Consider the following 13673-nt stretch of genomic DNA (forward strand, 5'->3'; position numbering starts at 1 on the left):
CCCGGCTGGATGCGCCTTCTGGACAGTGGGGATGCAGGAACCTCCCACTCGGCTTCTGTCGTGACTTGCTCCCTGGCTGCTCTTCAGTAGCCAGGCACATGTCCAGCACCCTCTGTCTCTGGGGACTGCACATCCTAGCCACAGCCTCACCCCAACCTCTCCCATAACTCCTCCCTTGGCTAGGGGCCAGCAACACAAGGCCGGGCTTAGCCTAAACGTGACCTCCCTGGATGGGCAACAGCTGGGGCCCCGGAGCGGCTCCTCCTCCTGCAGGTTCCCCACCGGCCTGGCCCTGGTGAGGGTGATCCCAGACCTGGCTGAAGGTCAGCAGATGCCCGGCCCTGTGGCGGCCTCCCCCGGCAAGGGGCTGTGCCCTGTAGCTGCAGCTTTCCTTAAGTAGCGCTGTCTCCACAGCACCTTCAACCCTGGGCCTTCGTCTCCAGGAAACGCCACTGAGCTAGCTGCTCACAAGGGGCAAATCGTGGACCAGCAGACCACGCGGGAGTAGACAGCTGAATGGGACACTTTATTTCAGCAGGTGAAGTGACGCCTGTGCAAACAAGGTGCAGAGCACCAAGGGGACGTTTCAGGGAGCGCCTGGGCCGGAGGACACAGTGGGTGTGCACCTGGCAGCCGGAGTTACAAAGCGAGTCTGTTGTCTCTCCCACCACAGAGCCTGCCCAGAGGGAGGTCCCAGCCCACAGAGCCAGGGAGCAGTCTCACGCCCAGCACCGCGGGCCAACAGGCTCCGGGGATGGAGCTGGGACACCTTCGCCTGGTCCTGGAAGTCAGGAACAAGAGTAGCATTCACAGAGGACAGGGCGTCCTGCAGAGAATTCCCCCGCAGTGAGTCATCTCATCCTTGAGCCCATCCTAGGGAGGAGGCACCATTGTTCTCCCAACTTTGGAAGTGAAGAGGCTGAGGCCCTGGGAGGATTCACCTCCGCAAGGGTGTGCAGGAGAAGTGCATCAGTCTGCTGTTGTGTTGGTAACACCGCATAACAAGTCGAGCTGCAGTTACTTATCCCCGCTCACTGTCGGAGCCAGCTGGTCTAGGCTTATCGGCCCTTCTGGGCTGCACTCGGGGCTGAGGTTGGGCCCAGAACCTCTCCCCAGGTCTCTCACCCTCCAGGGTCCGGCAGCCTTACCTGGAGTGTGTTTCTTACGGTGACAGCAGAGGCCAAGCCCAGCCTGCTAGAAATCCATTACTGATCCACTATTGATCCAGAGCAGAGTGTGCCTGTGTCCTTGGGGGGTGGAGGGGGAAGGGACCGGGTGTTTGCTGAACAATAATTCAAGCACCCATCATGATCTCGAGACAGAGGGAATGGAACCCAGCCCCCAGCGGCAGTGGTGACAGGGATGGAGGCTCTGACCCAGGTCAGCCTCTTCTGCTGTGCTCCCAGCTCCTCCCAGACCTCACAGCACTCCCAGGCACCCCAGGAGGGGCCCCTCCCAGAGCTCTGCCCTGAGCAAGAGGATGCCTCCTAAAGAGCAGGGAGGTGGGTGCCACACAGGAACCCCAGGAGCCATCCCTCTGTCAACATCCAGGGCTGAGAGGGCTACGAGCCCTGCCTGGGCTGCAGAGTGAGCCCCCCGGCCCCCAGGCAGCAGCGACCTCTGCACTCCTTCCCTGCCAGGCCCCTCACTGCCCACCAAAGTGGGGATGCAGGGGCACAGCAAGGGCCTTGATTCTTGGACAAGGAGACCCCACCCCTGCCCAACGTGGGTCTGGTGGGTGACGCCTTCCCTGGGATGGGCTCTGAGGCCTCCTGATCTGCATCCTGGCCTCCCCAGGAGTAGCCACTGCTTCTCTCTTGATGACCAAAGAGCCATGTCTGCGGCAGAACTCAGGAAGAGACGAGCACTGAGACTCACTCAGGAGGAGCACTGAGACTCAGGAAGAGAAGAGTACTGAGACTCACTCAGGAAGAGCACTGAGACTCAGGAGGAGCACTGAGACTCACTCAGGAAGAGACGAGCACTGAGACTCACTCAGGAGGAACACTGAGACTCAGGAAGAGAAGATTACTGAGACTCACTCAGGAAGAGCACTGAGACTCAGGAGGAGCACTGAGACTCACTCAGGAAGAGAAGAGTACTGAGACTCACTCAGGAAGAGACGAGCACTGAGACTTACTCAGGAGGAGCACACAGACTCAGGAGGAGCACTGAGACTCAGGAAGAGAAGAGTACTGAGACTCACTCAGGAGGAGCACACAGACTCAGGAGGAGCACTGAGACTCAGGAAGAGACGAGCACTGAGACTCACTCAGGAAGAGAAGAGTACTGAGACTCACTCAGGAGGAGCATGCAGACTCAGGAGAAGCACTGAGACTCAGGAAGAGAAGAGTACTGAGACTCACTCAGGAAGAGACGAGCACTGAGACTCACTCAGGAGGAGCATGCAGACTCAGGAGGAGCACTGAGACTCAGGAAGAGAAGAGTACTGAGACTCACTCAGGAGGAGCACACAGACTCAGGAGGAGCACTGAGACTCAGGAAGAGACGAGCACTGAGACTCACTCAGGAAGAGAAGAGTACTGAGACTCACTCAGGAAGAGACGAGCACTGAGACTCACTCAGGAGGAGCATGCAGACTCAGGAGGAGCACTGAGACTCAGGAAGAGAAGAGTACTGAGACTCACTCAGGAGGAGCACACAGACTCAGGAGGAGCACTGAGACTCAGGAAGAGACGAGCACTGAGACTCAGGAGGAGCACTGAGACTCACTCAGGAAGAGAAGAGTACTGAGACTCACTCAGGAAGAGACGAGCACTGAGACTCACTCAGGAGGAGCACGCAGCCTCAGGAGGAGCACTGAGACTCAGGAAGAGACGAGCACTGAGACTCACTCAGGAGGAGCACTGAGACTCACTCAGGAAGAGAAGAGTACTGAGACTCACTCAGGAAGAGACGAGCACTGAGACTCACTCAGGAGGAGCATGCAGACTCAGGAGGAGCACTGAGACTCAGGAAGAGAAGAGTACTGAGACTCACTCAGGAGGAGCACGCCGACTCAGGAGGAGCACTGAGACTCAGGAAGAGAAGAGTACTGAGACTCACTCAGGAAGAGCACTGAGACTCAAGAGGAACGCCGAGACTCACTCAGGAAGAGACGAGCACTGAGACTCACTCAGGAAGAGACGAGCACTGAGACTCACTCAGGAGGAGCACTCAGACTCACTCAGGAAGAGACGAGCACTGAGACTCACTCAGGAAGTGAAGAGCACTGAGACTCACTCAGGAGGAGCACTGAGACTCAAGATGTGGATCTTCCAGGAGCCACAGCCCAGACTGGCTCATCTCAGCATCTTATCGAATAGAACGTATTTCCATTCGTGTGCCTTTTAAAAACTAATAGACTTTGGCTGCGCTCATGCCTGTCATCCCAGCACTTTGGGAGGCCGAGGTAGGCAGATCACTTGAGGTCAGGAGTTCAAGACCAGCCTGACCAACATGGTGAAACCCCGTCTCTACCAAAAATACAAAAAGTAGCCAACCATGGTGGTGGACACCTGTAATCCCAGCTACTCAGGAGGCTGAGGCAGGAGAATCGCCTGAACCTGGGAGGTGGAGGTTGCAGCGAGCCAAGATCGTGCCACTGTACTCCAGCCTGGGCTACAGAGTGAGACTACATCTCAAAAGCAAACAAACAAACAAACAAACAACCTAATAGGCTTTAGAGCAGTTTCAGGACTGCTGAAAAATTAGTGGAAAGTACACAGTTCCCACATACCTTCTCCCCACCCCATGAACAAACTGATTATCATGCGAAGTCTGCTGGGGTTGACGAACCAGCAGTGATGCGCTGTGATGAGCCCAAGTCCATCGACCCCTGCTGGGTTCACTGAGCTCTAATCTAACTTTTCACTCCCTTTTGAACCTGCCTGGCTAGCAGCCCCCAAGGCCACTGAGGGGGCACGACTAGGGCTGGGAGGCGCAGCCAGGAGGAGGGAGGGGCAGTGGGAGGGGCCAGGCAGACTCTCCCCACCTGCTCCTGGGCACAGGCCGTGTCCTCCCTGCACCTGTCCCCTGCGTCTGCACAGGCACCTCCCGCACAGCCAGGCCTGGGTTGCAGATGTTCTCTGGGCCTTCCCTGGAACACCACAGCCAAGCTGGAAAATCTAGCAGAAAAAGGCGACTCAAGGCACAGACAGAACATTTCATCTGAAGGGGCTGGACCTCACCCCCATAGCACCAGGACACGCCAGGCACCTGACGCCCTCTTTCTCCTGGGCCTGCACCAGGGGACGGACGCTGCATTCCTCCCTGAGGCGACTCAGGTTCTTCTAAACTCTGGGGTTGGCAGCAGGTGTCCTCCTAAAACCCAAGTCCACGGGAGCCTCCAGGTATGAGGACATCTAGGAATTGTTGTCTGTGGGGGAGAGAGGGAGTTGAGGTTTTATCGCGTGTCCGGGAGCCTGTGAATGTGGACAGATGAAGCCTCTGATAACTGGCGGTTTGTTCAAAATAATACAGGTGGGGAGGGGAGTGGATTAGGGATGGAGCCGCGGGCGTTTGCTCAGGACACCCCCCTCACACAGGTTCAGATGTTGGGATGAGGCCCTGGGAAAGGAAACTGCCCAGGCCCCTTCCCGGGACCCCCGGCCGCACAGGCCTCCCTGGTTTCTGGAGCGCTGGGCCTGATGCCCCCACTACGTTTTCCTTCCACTAGCCTCGCTGTGGCCAGGAGTGGGCTTTCCTGCCTCTGCGTGACCAGCAGGCCTGGGCGCACGGCTGTCTCTGGCCCGTGGCACGTGACCGCAATGACCGTAGCCCATCCACACAGGGAACACCTCTGCGGGCTTCTGTGGGGGACTCGGATGTGTGTCTCCTGCAGCTTGGTGCCCTCGACAGCAGCTCCAGGCCCTTTGCTGGCTGGGGTGGGGGTGAGGAGCCCTTGCTGACCGAAGGCAAGGCCGGGCTGCTCTGGGATGACTGTGAGATACGGTTCAGGAAGCTGGGGGGACCCGCGCCTGGAGCAGCTCCCCATCTGGGACGGGGACATCTGCTGTCTCCTCACCACACTAGCTCCTGTATCAACACAGCTTCACCTACGGAGGGACACACGGGAGGCTTCTCTGAGTGTCACCGGTTGGGAGCACAGGCAGAGAGAATGCGGGCAGGGACCGAGCCATGCTGTTGGCAGCGGAGCTTATACGCAGGAGTCCACAGCCGGGCTGGCTGGCAGGCACCGGATGGTAGGCGCAGGGGTCGTCCCGTCCCCACACTCCAACGCCCGCCGCCCGGACTTCCCAGGAGGCCACCCTTGGAGGCCGTCGCCCCCACCCGGGAGAGAACCCTGGCATAGAGCAGAACCTGTGGACACCTGTGGGGAGTATCAGGGACTGCTCCAGGAGCCAGAGAGGACCAGTATCACCCCGATGGGCAGTGTGGCTGTGGCGCTCCCTGCCTGTTCTCCCACCACCCTTCAGCAGCTCCTCTCCAAAGGGAGGAGGCGTCCCATCGTCCAACGTCCGGTTCAGTAAATGGTGGGGAGAAAGGGTCAAAAACATCCTATCTCCTGCCTCTTGCCTCCACCCATCTCTCTCTGTCTCTCTCTCTCTCCCTCCCTCCCTCTTCCTGTCTCTCTCTGTCTCTCCCTCCCTCTGTCTCTGTCTCTCTCTTCCTCTCTCTGTCTCTGTCTTTCTGTCTCTATCACTCGCCCTGTCTCTTCTATCTCTCTGTTTTTCTCCCTCCCTCTCTCTGCCTCTCCCTTCTTCTCTCCGTCTCTCCCTCCCTCTCCGTCTCCATCTTTCTCTGTCTCTATCACTCTCCCTGTCTCTCTTCCTCCCTCTCTGTCTCTCTGTCTCTCCCTCTCTTTGTCTCTCTCTTTCTCTGTCTTTGTCTCTGCTCCCCACTGCACTCTCATCCCTCCTCACTCCCAAAGGCTCTCCCATTTCCTGGTCACCTACCTTCTTGAGGCTCCCCCAGGAAGACCTACAGGTCTGTGATGAGCCCCCAGGGATGTGACAGCAGGTGGGAGTGAAGTTGTGGGAGCCCAGGTGCGGGTGACCCCTGGAGGTGATCCCTGGGTTCCTCTGACCTGACTGTGGAATGAAGGCCGGGGACGGGGGGGTGGGGGGGAGGTGGGGGTTGCCTGCATGGGGCCTCTGACCTGGCTGCGGAATGAAGGCGGGGGACGGGGTGGGGTGGGGGGAGGGGGGAGGTGGGGGTTGCCTGCATGGGGCCTCTGACCTGGCTGCGGAATGAAGGCGGGGGTGCCTGCATGGGGCCAGACCACCCACCTGGCCCTCGCAGTCGGCCCCCCACAGAACTTGCAGCGTAAGTGGCAAGTCTTACTGTTTGCAGATCAGACCTCAATTTTGCAAACTGACAATTGAAAAAATTAGGAGCTATAAATAGGTTGTTAGTCGAAGAGATTAAAGTTGTCATTACAGACAGTGGAAAACAATAACACCGAGAGGCCACGGCTATTTTCAGGGGAAACTGCATAAGCTTCACTGTTTTCTTTATTTAGCAAGATAAACAAAAAGCATGAAGGAGTACTCAGATCAAGACGGGAGGAAGAACCGTCTTGAAAGAAAGTAATAGAAGCAGAATTTAGGACCTGGAGAGGAGGATAAAGCAGGAACAGCGGTGAGCCTGTGCTCAACCTCCCGGTGTCTGCGGCCGTCTCCCCACCGAGGGACGCGCGTGGCCGGTGCACCTCTCCCCCATCCTCAGCCCTTGTCCTTCTCCCCATCCACTGCTCAACACGGAGAACTTACGGGAGCCAGGCTGCATTTTTCTGTCTTTAATGTTTCATAAAAGAACCTGGATTCTTACATCCTTTCTCTCCTGTGGAGGCATCAGATGATCAGAGCCGGTTCGGCCTCCTGTGTCTCCAGTCCTGTCTTCGGAAGACATTCACCATGGTCCTCCCGGGACACACGCAGCCACTGTCCACGGGAGGCCAAGGGGGCAGTGGCCGCAGTGAGCCCCGTCGCCCAGGCTGACTCAGCATGGCTAGAAGCTGGCTTCTAAGGGGCTCCAGGACCTCCCAAATTTCTGGAGCAGCCTCGAGCCCAGGGACAGGGTCGGCAGAGGGTGTGGCTGAATGGCAGAGATTGGAGCATTTGGAAATGAAAGCTAGAGACAGGCTGCCCTTGGGGCAGGAGTCTGGAGGAGCTCTCACTTGAGGAACCTGAACAGGGGAGGCAGAAGCCGGGGAGGTGAGATAATCTGAGTTGTGGGACCTGCTTCCTCCTCAAGTCCATCCCAAGCTGCCTCTGGGTCTCAGGGGAGGCATCCAGGGTCGGCCTCATGGGGCAGGGCAAGAGACAGCCGCCAACTTCCCGGCCGGCACAGTGCTTCCCGGAGACACCAGAACCACCCTCACGTGGGTCCAGGCCAGACACGCAGCTCCACCAGCAACACAGCCCTGGATATCGCCCTGGAATTTGTAGGAAACTCACGTGGGTCCAGGCCAGACACACAGCTCTCCCAGCAACACAGCCCTGGATATTACCCTGGAACTTCTAGGAAATTCCAAAACAAGAACAAAGGGGTGAAAAGAAAACAGAAGAAGTAAAAACAACCAAAAAGGAAAAGATATCATTACTTACAGGTTAAAAAAATTCCTTGCAGGCTGGGTTTGGTGGCTCACGCCTGTAATCCCAGCAGTTTGGGAGGCCGAAATCACTTGAGGTCAGGAGTTCGAGACAAGCCTGGCCAACATGGCGAAACCCCTTCTCTACTAAAATACAAAAATTAGCTGGGCGTGGTGGTTCGCACCACGTGGTGGTTCAGCTGCTCGGGAGGCTGAGGCAGGCGAATTGCTTGAACCTGGGAGTCGGAGGTTGCAGTGAACTGAGATCGCACCACTGCACTCCAGCCTGGGTGACAGAGCAAGACTTAGTCTCCAAAACACAACAAAACAAAAATTCCTTGTAAAATGCAAGAAGTCGAACTGGAAATGTATTTGAATAATAGGATTTAGAGTTCTGCGAGGTAGAAGATTACAAAAGAAACACACAAGAGCAAAAGGTGTTTGGTTCAGTTTTTACATGTCAGTCCAGTAGTGACAAGAATGTGAATACACACACATAAATTAATGGAAAAAATGTGCAAGACCTAGGTGCAAAGATTTGACACCATAAAGATGTCAGTTCTCAGCAAATTTGTTTATACATTTAGTGACTTTTCAACCAAATCAGAAATGTATTTGGGGAGAGACTTCCAAAAGATTCAAAAGTTCATCTTGGAAAAAGGTGTGGGCAGGTAGGAACAGGTGTGAGAAGGTTGAGCAGGTGGGAACAGGTGTGGACAGATGTGAACAGGTGTGAGCCAGTGTGAGCAGGTGTGGGTGGGTGGGAGCAGGTGTGAGTAGGTGTGAGCAGGCTGGAACAGGTGTGGACAGATGTGTGCAGGTGTGAGCCAGTGTTGGCAGGTGTGAGCAGATGAGAACAGGTGTGGGCAGGTGTGGGCAGGTGGTACAGGGATGAGTAGGTGTGAGCAGGCTGGAACAGGTGTGGACAGATGTGTGCAGGTGTGAGCCAGTGTTGGCAGGTGTGAGCAGATGAGAACAGGTGTGGGCAGGTGGTACAGGGATGAGTAGGTGTGAGCAGGCTGGAACAGGTGTGGACACATGTGAGCCAGTGTGGGCAGGTGTGGGCAGGCATACATGCAGGTGCCATATGAGTGGAGGTGGGGTGATGGTAAGAGGGTGTGTTGAAGAAAGGAGTTCTTATCCTCCCTGGTCTTTCCACGGGCACTAGATGTGCCCTTGAAACCCAGCCTCTGGTGATTTCTCATCCACAGCACCACAAACATGGGTGGGTCACGTTTCTCAGCCTTCTGTACGTGAAGGTGTGGCCGCAGGACTAAGTTCTGGCTAACAGAATAAGCAAAGGTGCTATGTGCACTCCTAGGCTGTGCTCTGCAAAGGGGTGGCTAGCTACCTTTCCCGTGTCCTCACTCTACTGCTGGGATTCAGATGTGATGGCTGGACCAGCAGCAGCCACCTCGGATGACGAGGGTAGAGTATGACTGGAGGCAGCACAGCTGACCACTTGCTCCCTCTAAGTCACTGTCTGGATGTCACCTGAGGCCCTCCCCACACCCAGGAGCTCTTACCCTTGCCTCCCTTTAGAACATACACTTCACAGAGGCAGGGGTTCCCTTCTGTCATCTGCAGGGCCTGGCACAGGTCAGTGTTCATAAATATTTGTTGAATCTGTGAATACATATTGTAAAGTGCTCAATACTTCCACGCAAGGTGGTGGTAACAGCGTCATTAGAAGGGAGGAAAGAGCCAGTTGCAGAATTTGTGCAGCTACAGCGGTTGCAGGAATCCCCCTGAAGAGCAGGGGGGCTCTCCCAAAACTTTCAGGGTCCGGGGCTCCCAGTGCCTCCAGAGCCAGACTGGCCTCCGCCTTCCACCCTGGCTGCCCCCGGGGGCCTTTCTCCCCAGGTGGAAGTCCCAGGAGGAGGCCTCTGCCCCGCACGCTGAACCCTACTTGGCAAAGGGCTGGAGTTTGGGGATCGGGGAGGCGGAGGCCCCAGGTCAGGGCGCCCCTCCCCACAGACCCAAACGCCAGCGAGACCTCCACCCTCACCGGCCCCCTGGACCCGGCCCTCAGTGGGCGTCGCCAGAGACCCCAGGCTGCAGCGCTGCCGCCAGGGTGATCCTTGTTGGTTCCAGGCGGCGCAGAGCGAGGTCTGTTCCTCCCCTCCGGCCTCCGCACCGCGCGCTGACCCGACCGCTTGGCTGGGGCGTCTCCAAGGTCACGCAGCGAGACCCGAGGTCGCTCTTCGTTCTTCGGGGGCTGAGGCCGTGGTCGCCCCGCCAGCAGGGGACCGCCGCGAAGGTGTCAGCCCGGGTCCGCTCCGCCCTCCCGCCCAGTGCCCGCGCCGCGCGGCCCCATCCCAGGCGGTGCGCCCCGTCCCTCCCTCCCTCCCTCCGGGCCTCACTCCCTCCCTCCCGGCCTCCCCCGCCCGCCCCGCCGGCCCCGCCCTCCCCGCGCTCAGGTCTCCGCTCCCCGCAGCCGTCGCGGACACCATGTCCCAGCGCTTCTTGGTGACCCCCGCGACGGGGGATGCGGGGCCCCGGGCCGAGGAAGGCGGCAGCCAGCGCCCCATCCCGAGCCCCCGCTGGGCCCCCGACCCCGACCTGGACCCCGCAGCCGCGCCTGAGCCGCCAAGCGAGGACCCGCTTCCCATCCTGCGCTACTGCCGCGAGCCCGGCCGCTACGGTAGGTGCGCGCAGGTGCCGAGTCCCCTCGAGGGGCGCAGGTGGGCGGCGGCGGCCTCGCGGGGCGGGGCGGGGCCGAGCGGGGAAGGTGAGGCTCCTGGTCAGCCGGGGGTCGGTCCCTGCCTCGCGTCCCCCCAGCCCAGCCGAGCTCCGGGACCTGGGCCAGTTCCCTGTGGGAGTCCCGCCCTGTCCGTGGCCTGCAGGTGACACCGAGTTGGGGCAGGGGCCGGGGGGACGCCGTCCGCGGGGATGGACCGACAGGTCCCCGGGCGCCCTCTGAACTCGCGGTTCCCGCGGCTGCAGAGTCCATGCCGGGTCACCTCGTGGGGAGGGCGAGGACCAGGCCGGAAAGGGGGCCCTGTTCCCGCCCAGGGCTGCCTCTCTCAGGACCACTGCGGGTCCCTGAGGCCTTGGGCGGGGCTGTGGTTTGATTGTTTATAGCCCGGAAGGGTCGCAGGGGTCTGGCCCGGAAGATCTGGGAAGCACTGGGGGCTTGTCCCTGCGGGGAGCAGAGCCCTGTGCTCCTGACCACTCAGTGCACACACTGGGGCCCCCGAAGCGGGCGGGGCGGGGGAAAGAGGACCCAGAGCCAAGTTGGCTTCCAGTGGGCTGAGGAGGGCCCTGCCTCGGATCATGGAGTGTCCTGCCAGCCTTGGCCACACAGAGGCCACCAGGCCTGGACCCTGGCTTGGGCTTAAAGCTCATGGCCCTGAGGGCAGATGTCCCTGAGCCGTCACTCTGGCGTGGGACCTGGGTGCCCCGAGGGTCCGTCTGTTGTTCCCGCCTGACAGGGCGGGGCTGAGCTGCTCTGAACACCTGTGGTTACTGCTGTCTCACCCTGTGAGGGGGCTGGGGATGAGACAGGTCCCAGGCAGAAGGGCCTCCAATGGGCCCTGGGGGATCCAGTTCAGCGTGTGGGGGCCGTGTGTGTCCGTGTCACCTGTTCATGCATGTCACACGTGTGACAGTCCATAGCGAGGGCAGGCTTTACATGCGATGGCCCAGAGGAGCGAGCATGTCAGGCTCCTCAACTGGTGGCTGAGCTGGCCTCCTGCAGCACTACCGGGAACCATGTGAGTGTCCATGCCTGTGTGTTTGTGTGTCCGTATGTGTGTCTATGTGTGTGGTGTGTGGTATGTGTATATGTCTATGGGTGTGATGTGTGTATATGTGTGTATGGCATATGGGGTGTGTGTGTCTATATTATAATGTGTGGTGTGTGTCTGTGTCTAGGTGTGTGGTGCGTAGTACATATGTGTGTGTGTGTGTCTGTGTTGCAGACACCAGTTCTCCAGGACTGCATGCACTGGTACAGGGGTGTGTGGGAGCTGCCATCTGTGTCTCAACTGGATTCAGCTCAGTGCCCTAGATAGGTTGTGGACACACATGTTTTGGAGACAAGGTTAGGGTTAGGGGTTAGAGATTAGGGATTCGGGGTTAGAGGTTAGGGTTAGGGTTAGCGGTTAGGGTTTGGGATTAGAGATTAGAGGTTAGGGTTAGGGTTAGGGACACGTGTGTGGAGATGAGGTGGACAGGGCACCTGCCCTTCTGGGTGGCAGCTGTGGCTCTCAGGTCCAGCCCTGTCCTTCTCCTGACTCCTGAGTCATTTCTTATATTCTAGGGTCATGCCCTGCAATGTCTGATATGGGATGCTCTGGTCTCCTCCCTAAAGGAAGACCCTCTCTTCAAACAGCTGCTGTGTGACACTCCCCAGATGTGCATAAAGGTTTCTCTCTAATTCTGAAGTCAGCCTACTCACCAGGGTACATGTTCCTTTTGATTTTCTCTGTGGAGCCCAGCAACGGAGCTGGTGATTCTGCAGGTTGCCGGTTAGTGTGAACTAGAGCACCAAGTCAGGGCTGCAGGGTTCTCGGGCATCCTCAGGCCTCATTTGTTCTGGGGGAAATGGTTTGACAACATGGCTTGTGGCAATAGGGGGTTCCCCATGGGCACTGCTCTTGGCGTGGGCTGTTCCTCGGCTCGGTAGTGCCAGGGCCACAGCACCCCAGGCATGGACAGGGTCCTGAGTCAGGCTGACCCTACTGGTCTCCTCCACGCCTCATTCCCCTTTCTAGGGAGCCTTGGCCCCTCCCCCTGGTGCCCAGCACACTGGCCCATGGACCCCCTAGAGGCCCCTGAGGAAAGCATGTGGGGGCAGGTGCAGGTCTGAACTCATCTGTCCTTCCTGCTTCGGGCTGTGAATGTTTGCACATTCGTGTCAGAGTGGAGGGAGCTGTTGCCTTAATCTTGGATGGAGCAGGTGAGAGACCCTGTTTAGGCCTAGCATTCCCCCACCCACCTCATCTCCTCTTGGGGGCGGGTGCTCGGAGGCTGGGCTGGGAGGCCTAGGGGCTGGGCAAGCCCGTCCCTTCTCCCACGTCAGCGCCCGGGGGTAGAGACCCTGTGCCCACGGCCGTGCGGCTGCCTGGCTGCTGTGGACAGCTGGGCTCCAGTCCTGTGGGGGTTGGAGGAGGATGGCTCCAGCTAATGATCAGCTGAATGATTTTGTGTCGTGCCCACTACATATGAACAGAAGACCTATTATTTAACACTGCCATTAAGACAATGTAAACTAAGTTTAAAAAAGCAAACAAAGATTTTATTGGCATGCCTTGGGCGCCACAGGAATTGCACGCCGGGCGGGCCATTTGTCCTGGGCTGACCTTCCCTTGCAGATGTGTGGCCTGGTGATCAGATGAACTTTCTAATCCTCCAGAGACAGCTCCTCTCTGCTCACAGGCCCCAGGGATAAGCCAGTAATCCCTGCAGGCCTCCCCTGTCTGTCATACCTCAGTTTTCAATGCAGGAATCCAGACCGACTTTGTACTCACTTGACTTTGCTGTGAATGGCTGGGGTGTGTCGGTGCTTAGGCAGTGTGTGGTGGTGGGGTCTCCCTTCTCTAAGGGGGTCTCCCTTCTCTAGCTTGGGGGGTCTCCCTTACTGGGGGGGTCTCCCTTCTCTAGGGGGTGGGTCCCTTCTGTCTGCCACGGAATGTAAACATGCCATTGGGATCCTCGCCCTGCACTGGCACCCCCCTCGGTCCTGCTGGGTGAGCCCACAGGTGCAGGCAGGTCCAACAGGGGCTTTCCGGCTGTGTTTTTGCATCAAGGAGGGTGGTGCCACTTCCTGCTCAGCAGGGAGCAGCCTGTGGCTTCTACACCCAGTTAGTGGCCGGCCTCGGAGTCAGCCTTGCAGGCATGACTGACCCCTGCACACTGTGGCATCTTCTGTGGGCACAGGGGTGGGTGGCCGGGTGCGCAGGGCAGAGGAGAGATGAGCTGGGGAACCCCAGACAATCACACAGCCTCCTCGTCCCACGGGAGGTGGGATGGGATGGAGGTGATGGGGCCGGCCATGTCACAAAGCAGAGGAGAGGGAAGGGGAGGTGAAGCGGGGAACATCAGGCAATGGCAGAGCCCCTTGGCCCCGTGGGAAGGTCTAGCTGGGTGGTGATAGGGCAATTTCACAGATGGT

The 13673-nt window shown here is 58.4% G+C and overlaps 1 protein-coding gene across 2 annotated transcripts in view; it reads left to right on the forward strand.

Moving 5' to 3' along the window:
• The first annotated feature begins 9976 nt into the window (after positions 1-9976).
• SLC12A7 (solute carrier family 12 member 7) overlaps positions 9977-13673 on the forward strand; it is a 101644-nt gene continuing 97947 nt past the window's right edge. For both annotated transcript variants that reach the window (XM_073014850.1, XM_073014854.1), the window contains exon 1: positions 9977-10199. In XM_073014850.1, the coding sequence (XP_072870951.1) occupies positions 10007-10199 (193 nt within the window). In that variant the 5' untranslated portion in view covers positions 9977-10006. The remainder of the gene's footprint in view (positions 10200-13673) is intronic.

Source organism: Chlorocebus sabaeus, chromosome 4 (assembly GCF_047675955.1).
Source record: "Chlorocebus sabaeus isolate Y175 chromosome 4, mChlSab1.0.hap1, whole genome shotgun sequence".
NCBI classification, from domain to species: Eukaryota; Metazoa; Chordata; class Mammalia; order Primates; family Cercopithecidae; genus Chlorocebus; species Chlorocebus sabaeus.